The following is a 13,885-nucleotide window of genomic DNA, read 5'->3' as shown; positions in this document are numbered from 1 at the left end:
AGTGTTATAATTAATTAATATATTAATGTTAGTAATAATAATTAACAATAAAATTAAAAATAATAACTTTTGAATAAATAATCACAGTAATTAAAATACAAAATAATAATTATGACAATAGTTGATTAAAGACATTTTAGTAATTTAAAATAATTTAACTCATTTCGATTCTAATTTGTATAGCTCAAGTAAACAACTTATTTTGATTCTCATTTCCTATTTCAATTCCTGCCCATTCGGCATAAACTAAACCTGTGTGAGAGTTGGGTTTATGCGTATTTAAAATTGATAAGACCAAAAAATTTACTTTCATTCTCTTCTTCACTGATCTCTCTTTCACAGATCTCCTTCACTTTTGTTCTCTCCTTCGGGTTTATGCAAGCTTATGTGGGTTTGATAGCGATGCCAACTCCACCACCACACAATCTGCCTCGATAGCATCAAATCAACGCAATCTGCCTCCATGCCACCATGCAATTTACCTCTACACCGCTGCTGTTGTACGACACCACTAGCTCTATTGTGTTTGCGACTCATGACACCACTACGTGGACCACCGCACGACACGCTCTACTGCCTTCATAACGCTATCATGCCTTCGTCATTTTTGAAAATGTGAGGAGCTTGTCTTTGTGTTGGTATGTTAGATCAAGCGTGCTTTTATTTTCTTTTTTTGTTATCATGAATCCTTTTACATTGTGCTTGACATACACACACACACACAAAGTATATATATATATATAAATAGTTTTCCAATCAGGGATCTCTGACTTTAATAAAATCAGGGATTAGCTAAAAGACAAAAAAATTTAGATTTTAATACACTACATGAAAAAATATAGTGCATTGGAGTCTATGTTTATTTTATCTTTTAGCTAATCCATAACTTTATTAAAGTCACGAATCACTGATTGGAAAACTACTATATATATATATATATATAATTAAAGATTTTGATACAGTTAGTCTTCTTGATCTTTAAGTAATGTGTTTGCTTTTAATGGTTGACATTCATTAAAGCGAGGTTATTGTGATTTGTGAAGTTCACTGAATTTGCTTGAACCATCTTATCATTCCTTCAATACTAAATCATTCCTCTAATTTAAGGTTGTTAATTTGGCCCTTGAGAGAAAATATTGACTTAAAGATAGTGGTTAATGTGTATGTTAATTTTTCTTTCTTGCTTGCATCTTAGTATTTTGGTCCTAATAGCATGTATTACAATTGCTTGCTTGTCTTTTCTATTTCTAAATGTGACATCCTTAAAAGTCAAGTCTACTTAATGCTGAGGAAATTGCTACTGAAATATACTTATAATTATAATTTGTTGTATTTTTGTTCAATAGGCTATTTTTAGGCCAATATCATCGTTCCTCTAGTGGTTCCTCAACATGTAAATTTTGAAAATTAAGAACGAGGCTGCATGAGCTATCTCAAATGCCATTTATGGAGGAACTCATGAACAAATTCAATATGTTTCTTTTATTCACTCAATGATGTTCATATGATAGACATTTCTTTTATTTATTTAATGATGTTTATGTGATAAAATCACCTATGTACTATGTTCTTGCAAAGTCCTGGTGAGCCAAGGTTGCATTAAATTGCTCTATGATCTTCTCGCTTGTTCAGATTAAAGGATCGTGATAGTTTGTCTAGAGGGTCTCGAGAACATTTTGAAGGTGGGTGAGGCTAACAAGGAAATATGAATGAATAACGGGGTTAATGTTTATGCTCAAATGATTGATGAATGTGATGGATTAGAAAAGATTGAGAATCTGCAGATCTACGACAACAATGAAATTTATGAGAAGGTTTTGAAGATTTTAGGGAGATATTAGGCGAGGAAGAGGAGGAAGAGCAATTATCCAAGATGGTGGTATCGAAAAACAGTAGCACAATTGTAGTTTTGCAACTAGGCAGCCGAACATTCCACTCAGTGGCTTCAAATTTAGTTGAAGTAGTAGCTTGAGAATATCTTGACTAGTTTTATAGGTATTGTTTCTCCCATTGCACTAAATTTTGAAATTTTCTATTTTGTCTTGTCGCCAAGGCGCCAAGGGCCAAGATTTTTGGTTTAGTACATAGACTTTTTTCTTTTGTAGGATATGTTAAAACTTTTCAAGTTGACTTGCAATTTTCAACTTTAATTATATTTCCCAATTCCCAGATTTATTGAAAATATTTTACATTGTGATATGCTTTGATGTCGTGTTGTAACTTTGCAAATGCTTCATAATACTTTTTATAATTCTGTGGAGTTCTAGAGGCTAAGCTTTCTTCGTGGTTATTCAGTCTTGTCTTTGTGTTTTATCTTGTAATAGCAATAGAGAATTGAATCTTTATTGTATATTTGGCATGCACATAAAATTTAAAGGTCATAAATTTTGATCTTTATGAAGTCATAAACTTTAATCATTATGAAAAATTATGATTCTATTGAATTTCTAAAATTTAAGGTTTTTATTTAGTATTTTTTAAAGTACTAATAAGTATTATTTTTTAAATATATAATTTAAATTAATCACAAAAAAATAATATAGTCCAATGCAATACTAAACATATTATAACTAAAAATTAAATATTGTAAAGTATAATACCAAATATTGTACCATATTTTTATAATAAAATAACTACTAATAATGATGGTTTTAGGCAGCAATAATTAAAAGGAATGTACTTTTTATGATAGTTCAATAACTATCATTAAATATATATTTTAATGACGTTTATTTTCTAAAACAATCATTATTTGCATATCTTCATGAGTTTTTAATGACGGTTTTTTTTTCACAAAACAGTCATTAAAATGTACCTTTTGATGACAATTATTAAAATAACTATAATTATATGAACATTTATAAGGATCAGGCTACGGTGCAACTGTGGCACCGTGCCACAGTTGCATCTAGCCGTTGGATGTAGTTAAATTGGTGGGATCCACTGACATCCAACGGTTAGATGCAACTGTGGCACGGTGCCACAGTTGCACCTAAGGTTCCCCCCATTTATAATGGTAGTTGTTAGAATAAAATCGTCATTAACAGGTACAGTTTAATGACTATTTAAACAACGATCATTGATTTCACTTTTCCATCAATTTTTAATGACGGTTTTTTAATAACCATCTTTAAATGTGCCTTTTTAATGATGATTATTTTACTAATTAGTCATCTTATATTGTATTAAGTAATTTTTTAATGACGGTTTCGCGTAAAACAAAGGTGATATTCTTACTTCTTTTTATGACATTTTTTTAATAATCAGTCATGGATGATGACATTATAAATAATAGCGATTATTATATAACTATCATCTTTGATATTATAAAAAAAATTTACAATATTTTAAAAAAATTATTGAACACTCGTTTTTATTGTAATTTTCTATTTACTATATTTTTACAATTACTTTCTTACAAGCTATATAATGTCCAAAATATTACTTTACAAAAATCTTAAAACGCAACGTTATACATTGAAATTCTCACAAATGCTCTTTAGAATCTGACAAAATCCATAGCCAACCAACAAAATTCGCGTACTCTAATATAAAGAACTTTGACAATCCTTCTTCTTCAACAAAATATTGGCTCTCCCACATGTAATCTAGCTATCACATCTAAATTATCATCAAGTCTTCGTATACAATATTTTCAAGTAAATCATACCACCACTAGCTATCTACAACATTATTTGCAAAGAAAGAAAAAAATAAATATATCAAAATCATTTTACTACAAGTTGTAGTTAAATCATGATAGGTTATAGAGCAAAATAGAGCCTAACCTTACATTATCAATCAATTAATTTTCATATGTAACAACAAGTTGACATGTATACCTAGCCCACTCACATATGACCTCGTCAATCTCTCCTTGAGTGTAGCTTTGTATCTTGACAAACTATAAAGTGAAAAATATATAAATTATTTAGTTAAGAAAAATAAATAAATGTTATATAAAAAATTGTCAATACCTCTAGAATAGATACATTAGTATAAGCCATAATGTCCCATATATATTTCATCACATAATATCCGCAATGCTCAACTTCTTTGGGTTGATGAGGATACTATAAAAGAAAAAGTAAAAAATTTAAGTCATACAATAAACAAATTCATTCAATAATGGATTATAAATCTTATATAAAACTATTATGAATTTGAATTTAAGACTAGTGTTCCTTACTTTAGTTGCTTTCCACATGCAATTCTTTCGATTAAGTTTTTCCACGTGCCGTGCAAAACATTCTCATTGAACTTAATTTTAAAATTGAAAAGCATATATTAGAAACTAATATAAAGAAAATACAAGAAAAAAGCCCAATTGTTTAACCAACCAATTAATAAGCTCCTAAGTTTTAACGCAGATTATGGCCAGTTGAATAAAAAAAATAACAATGACCTTCATATGAATCAATAACAACCAACATCCAATGTGCTCTGCATACAAAATATTTATCATTGGAAATTCCAAATACAATGACAATCTTATTCACTTTGAATCTATAGCTCACGATTCATTATATGAAAAAAATGATAAGCTGATAAGTTTGTGAAATTGCTGCAACCTGGATATAATGGCTTTTCAGCATCCTCAAGCAATTTTTGGAATGTGTTCGGATTACTTCCAAAATTATCGTGTTCCCCTTAAACCATCTTAATAGGAATATCAACATGATCATATTCAACCTCTTTTCTAATATGTGCATTTCTACTAGTAGAAGACCCTCTAACAAGTTCTTTCCCACGTAAAAACCAATTTGTATAACTCTAATAAATTCCAAAGATAATCAAGTGATTTTCTATCTTTAAAGGAGTTTAGAATTTCATATTCCCACACTTCAAGCAAAAGCAATGTAGATTATCCAGACTTGTAGTGTGACAGATTTCAAAATCTATAAAGTTCTTAACACTCTATAATCCTGTGACCTTTTATCTAATGAAATACAAGACTTATCCATTGTAAATATAAAAACAATAAATTGAAGCCTGAAGTTTCAGTTACTACCTCATAATTAAATGTGCTTGGATGTTCAAATGCAAAAATTGAACCTATTTGTTACCAAAAAATAAAAAGGGAATCAGTGTGGACATATGAGCAAATAACAAAAAAAACAAACAAAGAAAAAAACAGCACGAGTAATTTTCTGGATGTTGTCCAGCTACTGTAATTATGTTAAAACAACACCTAAAACTTTCAGATGCTGTTTTTAATAGCAAATAGCGGCATGACAGGACCCAAAAATTTTTGTGGTGTTGTCTAACTATTAAAAATAGCACTTGGAAGTTCTATGTGCTGTTTTTAACAACAAACAATAGCACTTCCAAATGCTGTTTTTAACAACAAATAGCAGCATGATAACACCCAAAAAATTCTGTGTGTTGTCCAGCTATTAAACACAGCACCTAGAAGTTTCAGATGCTGTTTTAACCACAAATAGTAGCATGATAGCAATAATTTTTTTTTTTGTAATTGCTGTTTTCTTTATAAACCAGTAGCAAAACCAATTCTTGGCACCACACAAAACAATAGTAGAAGTAATTAGTTTCCAAATTTAAATGCTTGGACTTCTGAGTTCATATCTAGTCAATATGGGTAATCAATGGTGCAATAAGTAAAGTGCCACTTTTGAAAGAGACTGATCCTAAGTTCTTTGCTCTTTAATCAATATATTGTAAATAATAATATAATGTATATGAACATGCTTACTAATTAATCTATTGAATAACTAACAATAGTGTTTTAAACTTTAGTTATATGCTTGATTGTCCTTGTCCCAGTCCCCACTAATTAATCACACACACACACACACGCACACACACACACACAAACAAACAAACACACACACACACACACAGAGACACACACAGAGAGACACACACACACACACTAAAGATGAAATGTTGATTAACTTGGGATCTAGAAATTTCTTTATGCATTCAAAGCCTTGCACCTCTGTTAATTCTTCATGCTCCAAAGAGGCCGTTACGTAGTTTCCATTACAAAGTTCACATATTCTTGCTATAATTAATTTTTTTAGAATATAATACAAAACAGAAGAATTAACAACTTTAAAAAATGAGCCACTCAATTTAAACTTATTCTGAATTATGTCAAGGGGTGTTCAGAATCCAATCAAATCCGCTCAATCCGTCTGATCCGTGGATCCGTGGATTGGATATGGATTGAAAATTTAAAAATCCGCAGTCGATGGATTAGATATTGATTTACTTTTGTAAATCCGTAAAAACCCGTGAATCCGTAAAAAAATAATAATATATATATATATATTTAGTTAAAAATTTATTATAAATTTAATTAAGGAATATTATAAATGTGACATTACATAGTTACCTAAGCACTATAACATATCTTGCCATTACCCAATAATAATATTAAATAAAAAATAATTAAATAATCAAATATACAAATATAACTTGTAAAAATTGTAAAACAAAATAAAAACAAAGTCACACGTACTGGCAAAAGCAAAGTAACATAACGCCAAGTTACCAACAATTTGCAAAGTCACCCAAAAGCAAAGTAACGTAATGTCAAGTCACCAACAATTTGCAAACAAAAACCCTAAGCTTCCTTATCGTCACACGCACTAGCAACACCCAATACTGGTTCGATACACTCTCGACATCGTTTTGAAGGACGTCGGCCGCGTGATTCCAGCGAGAGCAAGCCATCTTCTTCCCTGAGTCCATCGAGCCACTTCACAATCACTGGTTCCAGCCAAACAATTGCACTATCACAACCTTTAAGATCGCCACCCATACTTCTCCTGGGTCCCATCGTTGACGGCTCCGTAATTACCACTTTCGATAAGTGCAATAGCTCTGGTGAAGGATCAGACTGTGTTTGGTTTTAGAAACTTCACCATTTCAATTAATTGTGGCTTTATTTGAACAATTAATTTTGGTGTTATGTTAATGTATTATTGTAACTTTATTTGAATAATTAATCTTAGTGTGTTATATTTTGAAACTTTAAACGTATTATTGTAGCTTTATTTGAACAATTAATCTCGATGTACTATATTTTGAAACTTTGAATGTATTATTTTATTTTTATTTAAACAATTAATTTGTTTAAATTTTATTCAATTTTAAATTTAATTGGTAGTAAATTTATTTTTATATTAGATTTTTTTTTAATTTCATTTATTCATGGATTGGGGAGAACTAAAAATTTTTAATTCGGAAACTAATGCACAAAATGGTGGATTGGATATGGATTAAGTTAAATCCGCATCCGATTCGCAAACGTATGGGTTGGATATGGATTGAGTCAAATCCGCATCCGATCCGCAGATGTATAGATTGGATTTGGATTGAGTTTAATCAATCTGTGGATTGGATTTGATTGAAAAATTATAATCCGCAAAATTGTGGATCAGATATGGATTGATGTCTAATCCGTAAAATCCGATCCGCGAACACCCCTAGTTATGTCACTTAAAATCAGCTCAATCAATTAAAACCTCTTAATACTTTAGTGCAAGAAAAGAACAATTAAATTAAATCCTCTCAATTGGGTTTGGTATGAAGGAATGCTTTAATGACATCAAAACAAAGTTAAAAAACCAAAAAAAAAATTGTTATGGCCCTTTCAAGGTTTCTCTATCTACCATTGCCAGTCATGGAACTAAATAATCAAAGGCAACATAGTTAGCTGAATAAAACATGAATTTCATAAAGCCCACACCATAAAATTACATGACAACGAAAAATTTTAAAAACAAAATATGAGAACTAAAAGACCTTGTAAATGATTGAATTCAATATTGATCTCAAGCACACCAATAATCTCTGAGAGAAGTAGCTGTATTCATCCAATGCTAGGTTACAAAATCATGAAACCTGCCCAACCAAACTAACGAGATTTGTAAGTAATAAAATGAAAATGATGCAGAGAGAGAGAGAGAGAGAGAGAGAGAGAGAGAATACTATGGCTTATAAATCAAATTCCTCTCCAACAATGTGTGTGGAAAATAGAGAGCTTTCAATGGAGAAGCTAATAACGTATCAATTTGACGACAAATAAATCAAACGACAAATAGGGCTAACCAAGGCAGCGACATGAGAATACATTGGTGCATCAATGATGAGACTCACCTCAGCGGCTGCACAGACAGCGCAACAATCCTAGGGTTGTGATTGCAAAGGAGCAACAATCAATCTTGACTGAGGGTAGATTTTGCTTGAATGTACATTCTGGAGAGAGATGCAGGAAGCGATGGAAGAAATTTGGCATTTGGGAGGTATTTTCTTAGGTGAAGAATAAAACGGCGGAGTTTTGAAATTCACTTTGGTTTATTTTATTTATTTAATTGGCATTGTTGTGATTTTTATATTCCATGATTGTTTATAAAATCAACTGTCATGAATGAAAATTAAGTTACAATTATTGTTTCATCTAATAACGGTCATTAATAGTTTTCTTTTTAATGACGGTTCTTAAATAACTACCATTAATATTAGCATTATATTTTAGGTGGACATACGATGACAATTAAGTTTAAAAACCGTCATTGTAAGTATGTATTTTTAATAATGGTTTTTATAATGAACTGTCATTAAAATGAACATTATATTTTAACCGTACATTTAATGATCATTTTCTAATAAGGCTGTCATTGTAAGCATGAATTTTTGGTGACTGTTTTTTATAACGAATCGTCATTAAAATTAATATTATATTTTAACTTGACATTTAATAATGGTTTTATTAGAAAACCGTCATTGTAAGTATTAGATATTATGACGGTTTACATAATAATGATCATAAAATATTTTTAACGACAATTGTTAAATTAATCGTCATAACTTATGGGTCATTATTTTGAATTTTTGTAATAGTGAGTGCTAATATAATACAATATAATACAATATAGTGTGCCAAACACACCCTAAGGATAAAATTTTAACATTTCAGCTAAAAGTAAAAAATAAAAAATAAAAAATTCTCTATTTTCTTAATATTATATATAATATAAGTAAATATATATGTTCAATATAAATAAGTAACAATTAAAGTCCAAAACCCATTATATAAAGTTCAATACGAAAAATATGATAATAAATTCCTGTAGTAACATAGAGAGACTCGAAATTAATAAGATTTTAAATTAATAAGATTTTTTTTCTTTTAGTAAATGTGTACATGAATAAAATTTTAACATTATTGACTAAAAGTCACCAAAAAATGTACAATTAATTTTTTTCTTTTTAGTATCATATAGTAACTAGTAAGTATATAAGTCCAATTTAAAAAAATTACAATTATAGCCCAAAACCCAATATATAAAGCTTAACGGAAGCCGTGTACTTAAAATATGGCAATAAATTCCTACAATAATATGGGGAAACTAAAAAATTTCATTGTAAATTTAAGAAGAAGAGACACTGACTAACCCAACCAATTGTTGACAAAATTTTACTGTTGAATCATCACTCATTAGAACTTTTTTTAAAAAAAATAATAATCTTATATTGTATTCTATTGATTTCGACTTTTTTTAATTATTTTCCAGGCTATTGACAAACCAATAAAAAATACAAACAGAACCAGAATTTTTACTCCAACCAACTAATCCAAAAATAAGGAGAAAAAAATTATAAAGGAAAAAAAATACATTTTCTTATTTCCAATTATGCTTATCCACTATACATTATGCCTTTAATCTAGCTTGCAAGTAGCATTTAACCTTTCTCATTTCGTGCAATTTTATATATGATAGTAATGCTAAACTTCCAAAACATTTGCACTCAAACTTAAAGATTAAGGCCTCCAAAAATGAAATAATACACATACATAAATTCTCGGCACAAAAAACATACAAAAACAACTCAAATAATCACCCAAAAACAACGAATAGAAATTTTACATTTTGTGCCTTCACCATTTCATTGAAATTTAATCAACATTTGATGCATGGAGGAAGGTCGCACGAGCACCTAATTATCAGCGGCTGCAGTGTACGCTAGCCACATCTCATCAAAATGCATGTCATGCAAATTTAATAACATAATGTCTATCGTTACAACTTGATAATTTGTTCCTCACGTTCTCTCATTTTCGAAATGAAGACTTTACTTTAGTATTAGGACTCTGGCCTCGGCTCCCGAATTCGCTGCTTGAGGATGAAGGATTGAGGCCATACTCGCTCGTTGCCCCGTATTCACTACTAACATACGCGCCGCTGGCATTTCCTTCTGCCATTCTCCTCAACTTCTTCAAGTCTTCAGTGTACGAGATATTATCCACATCAGAAGATCTAGCACTCGCGCTGCCAACAGCCGATGAATTAGCAGTGCCGCCACCGAGGATCGAAGCTTGGCTGGGTTTTATACCATCGTTCAAGTCTTCTAATGAGACATCGCCCTCTAGGGCACGTACAATCTGTTTCATATTTACGATAAGTCAAGTTACTGCTTAAACTAAAAGCTTAAACTCAAGAGTTATAAATTAGCTTTAACTACCTGGCTGATTTTAGGCCTCCTTCGGGCAGAATGCCTGATAGATGCGGCAGCACAGGCTACCATGCGTGCCATCTCTTCGGTTGGATAGTTCTTTTCCAAGTAAGGATCTGCTATTTCATTGAAGTTTCCATCATCAAGTGCACGTAAACACAAAGGTCGAGCCTGTTGATCATGTAACATAAAAAAAAAAAAAAACCAAGCAAATTTAATATTTTTGTAAGCAATTTGAAAATCAGCTAATTAAGTTTTGTTGGTGAAAGATGCAAAAATGTTTGAGGATCCGTACCCAGTCTACTAAGCAGTCTTCCATGGCGCCGGTGGGGTCAATAGGACGCCGGCCGGTTATCAGTTCCAATAGCATTACACCAAAGGAGAACACATCCGATTTCTCGGTTAATTTGCCACTTGAGGCATACTCAGGAGCCAAGTACCTGTAACATTTTTCGTTTAATGGGCTAAATTAATTACCAAATTAATGGCATTATCAATTTCCTTGTATTGTAACGTGGAAAGATATAAGGGGTTAGTTTGTTTATTACCCAAACGTTCCCATGACACGAGTTGAAACATGAGTATTGTTATCTGTAGTTAGTTTTGCCAAGCCAAAATCCGCCACCTGGCTAACCAAAATTCATTTTCAGCCTCACATAAATTTCTATTTGATAGGCATGAATAACAAAATGCAAAACATAATCAAACACCCCTAAGTCATAATATTGTTGCAAATTAATACCTTAGTTTCAAAAGTATAATCAAGTAGAATGTTGGAACTCTTGATGTCTCGATGTATAATGCGAGGGTGACCTGCACATATATATACACCGAACAATTAGTTTCTTTTGGTTTGTGCTGCATCGCAGGCGAAATCAGAATTTTGGGTCAGTGAGTTTAAAATAATAAAATTACAATTTTGAGAAAGGTCGGACTTAAAATATTTAAATAGATAGCCAACACATTTAAGAGATAAGATAAATTTTAATTAAGACCTTTGTTTTTTTTCTTTTTTTTTTTTTAAATTTTATTGGCGAAATCTCCAACCTTAACGTAGGCCCATCTCTTGTCATTTTGTATACGTATCATTAAGCATAACAAAATGATAAATGTTAAGAATGAAAGACAAAAAAACACAAAAGACAGAATTATTTAACTTACAATCTTCATGCAAGTAAGCAAGCCCTTTAGCAGATCCCATTGCAATTTTGAGCCTCGTTGGCCAATCCATGACTGGCCGACCCTTACCTATCAAATTGAACAATGGCATTGTTAATTAACAACAAATTAAATTAAACAAAGTAGTCGTATATTTGAAGGAGAGCTAAGGATGATTGGAGATGTATTACCATGAAGATGGAACTCAAGGTTGTTATTTGGAACATATTCATAAACTAACAGTCTCTTGCCTCCTGCAATGCAATAACCAACAAGTGATACAAGATGGCGATGATGGACACGGCTAATTATCTCAACCTCAGCCTTAAATTCCCGCTCCCCTTGTCCGCTTCCCGATCTCAAACTCTTCACTGCGACTTCCTTGCCGTTTGGCAATACCCCTTTATGTACATATCCAAATCCACCTTGACCCAATAAGTTTGACTGGGAGAACCCTCCGGTAGCAGCCGATAGCTCTTCGTAGGTAAAGGCGCTTTGACTGAACCCTAGAGCCACTATTGGCGGCGGAGGCGGCAGCACAGGACCATAGGGGCCGGAACTCGAGTTGTGGCTCATGTCACTGCTGGTGACAGTCACTGCTCCGCGCTGCGATGGAGGCGGTGTTGGCCAGCCTACTTTCGATACGCCGCCAACCGGAGGTGGAGCCGGGGGTGGAGGCAAATCATTCATCTGATTATTCGCATGCATATTGTTATGATTATGATTTTGATTATAAGGTGCATTACTGTTGTAAAATGGATCACCACCACCAGCTCCTGCCCGCACCAAAAAGTTAATAAATTTTATTATTGACAAAATTATTATTGTTATTATTATTATTATTACACACTACTGTCTCAAAAATAAAATTATATAAAATAAAGTTGATGCTGATCATTACCATGATCCGTCTGCTGCTGCCAATTTGCTCGAGGTGGAGGTGACGGTGTGGCAGCGCTATTGTAATAATCAGTAGCTGCAGATTATCATCACTAGCTCAGAATTGATAATGATAATACGACCGGTGTAGTTTCATTTACGTGTTACCTCAAACGTAAAAAACTTTTTTTTTTTTTTAATTTTACGTACCAGTTGTATGATTATTATTGTAATAGGGCATTTGATCATTCCGTTCCCTGTTCTTTTTTCTTCTGCATGCAAAGAAAACAAGTAGCATTACAATAATTAAGAAAGCAGCTCCAGCCGCCACTGCTGCCACGAGAGGAATCGACAGCATTGACCCATTATTGCTTGATGGTGAACTGGATGAGCCATTCGATTTATTTGGCGGCGACAGAGCTCCCGACCGGTTGCCATTCGGTGAGTTGGATGAGGAAGATGGAGGTGGGGGTGGATGCCAATTTTTGTTGTTATTGTTATTGTTATTGTTATTGTTGTTGCCGTTGCCGTTGCCGTTGCCGTTGTTGTTGTTGTTATTATTGTTGCCAGGCGGAGAAGAGCCGTTATTAGAATCTCCGGGAGGGGGGTCGGATGGATTGTTTTGGGATGGTGGAGGGCTTGCATTTGAATTGGATGGTGGTGGCGAGGATTGGGGAGGGGGATTTGTGTTTGGAGGTGGCGATGATTGTGGTGGGGATTTTGAATTTGGAGGAGGGGGTGATTGAGGTGGTGACTGTGAGGATGGGGGCGGAGATGATGGCGGCGGTGACTCTGGGGATGGAGGTGGTGATGATGGGGGTGGTGAGCGGTCCGGAGGTGGGGATGATGGTGGTGGTGATGATGGAGGTGGTGATTCATCCGAAGGTGGGGTTGATGGAGGTGGTGATGATGATGCTCGTGAAGGTGACGGCGGCGTCTCTGCAGCATCTGGCGAATTTGATACTCCGGGCGATTGGTTATTATCTTCCATTTGATGCTGAGGTAATTCCGACCAAGATTTTCAGTCTAACGGTGCCGGAGAAACCTCACCGCTCCACCAAATGATGACCCTATGTCCCCTAATAATCAAATAATCAAAATACATTAAATTGAAAAGAATTATCTTTTTCATTTTTATTTTTTTCCTTACTTCTTCTTCTTTTGAACCTTAGCGATACAAGGGAGCTTTATTAATAATCAAGAACAACGGATACCTTGTCAGGAGACATTATGAACCTAAAAACAAAAAGCTATATTTTTTTAAAATATTAATATGCATTAACCAAACCAAGGAGAACACAAAAGAGACGAAGGACGTTCCTCAAACCATACAACAAGGAGATGGTAAAGAAAGCCAACTTTC

The 13,885-nt window shown here is 32.9% G+C and overlaps 1 protein-coding gene and 1 long non-coding RNA gene across 2 annotated transcripts; both read right to left on the bottom strand.

Moving 5' to 3' along the window:
- Nucleotides 1-3,524: 3,524 nt before the first annotated feature.
- LOC102608843 (uncharacterized) lies at nt 3,525-8,320 on the bottom strand. The gene is made up of 5 exons (XR_001508938.3): nt 8,128-8,320; nt 7,774-7,872; nt 5,012-5,055; nt 3,978-4,073; nt 3,525-3,904 (listed from the first exon to the last, which is right to left on the bottom strand). It is a non-coding gene; the product is annotated as an uncharacterized LOC102608843 (long non-coding RNA).
- Nucleotides 8,321-9,962: 1,642 nt separating this feature from the next.
- On the bottom strand, nt 9,963-13,513 carry LOC102621597 (proline-rich receptor-like protein kinase PERK7). Its single transcript, XM_006487136.3, has 9 exons — nt 12,733-13,513; nt 12,545-12,619; nt 11,835-12,419; nt 11,647-11,733; nt 11,228-11,298; nt 11,034-11,110; nt 10,781-10,925; nt 10,495-10,656; nt 9,963-10,414 (listed from the first exon to the last, which is right to left on the bottom strand). Exons 1-9 carry the CDS (start codon nt 13,511-13,513, stop codon nt 10,085-10,087), a joined length of 2,313 nt encoding a protein of 770 aa, XP_006487199.2. The 3' UTR covers nt 9,963-10,084.
- Between the last annotated feature and the right edge of the window lie 372 nt (nt 13,514-13,885).

Source organism: Citrus sinensis, chromosome 8, assembly GCF_022201045.2.
Source record: "Citrus sinensis cultivar Valencia sweet orange chromosome 8, DVS_A1.0, whole genome shotgun sequence".
Classification (NCBI taxonomy): Eukaryota; Viridiplantae; Streptophyta; class Magnoliopsida; order Sapindales; family Rutaceae; genus Citrus; species Citrus sinensis.
The sequence above is the reverse complement of the archived record's forward strand: the minus strand, read 5'-3'. Positions and strand labels throughout refer to the sequence as shown.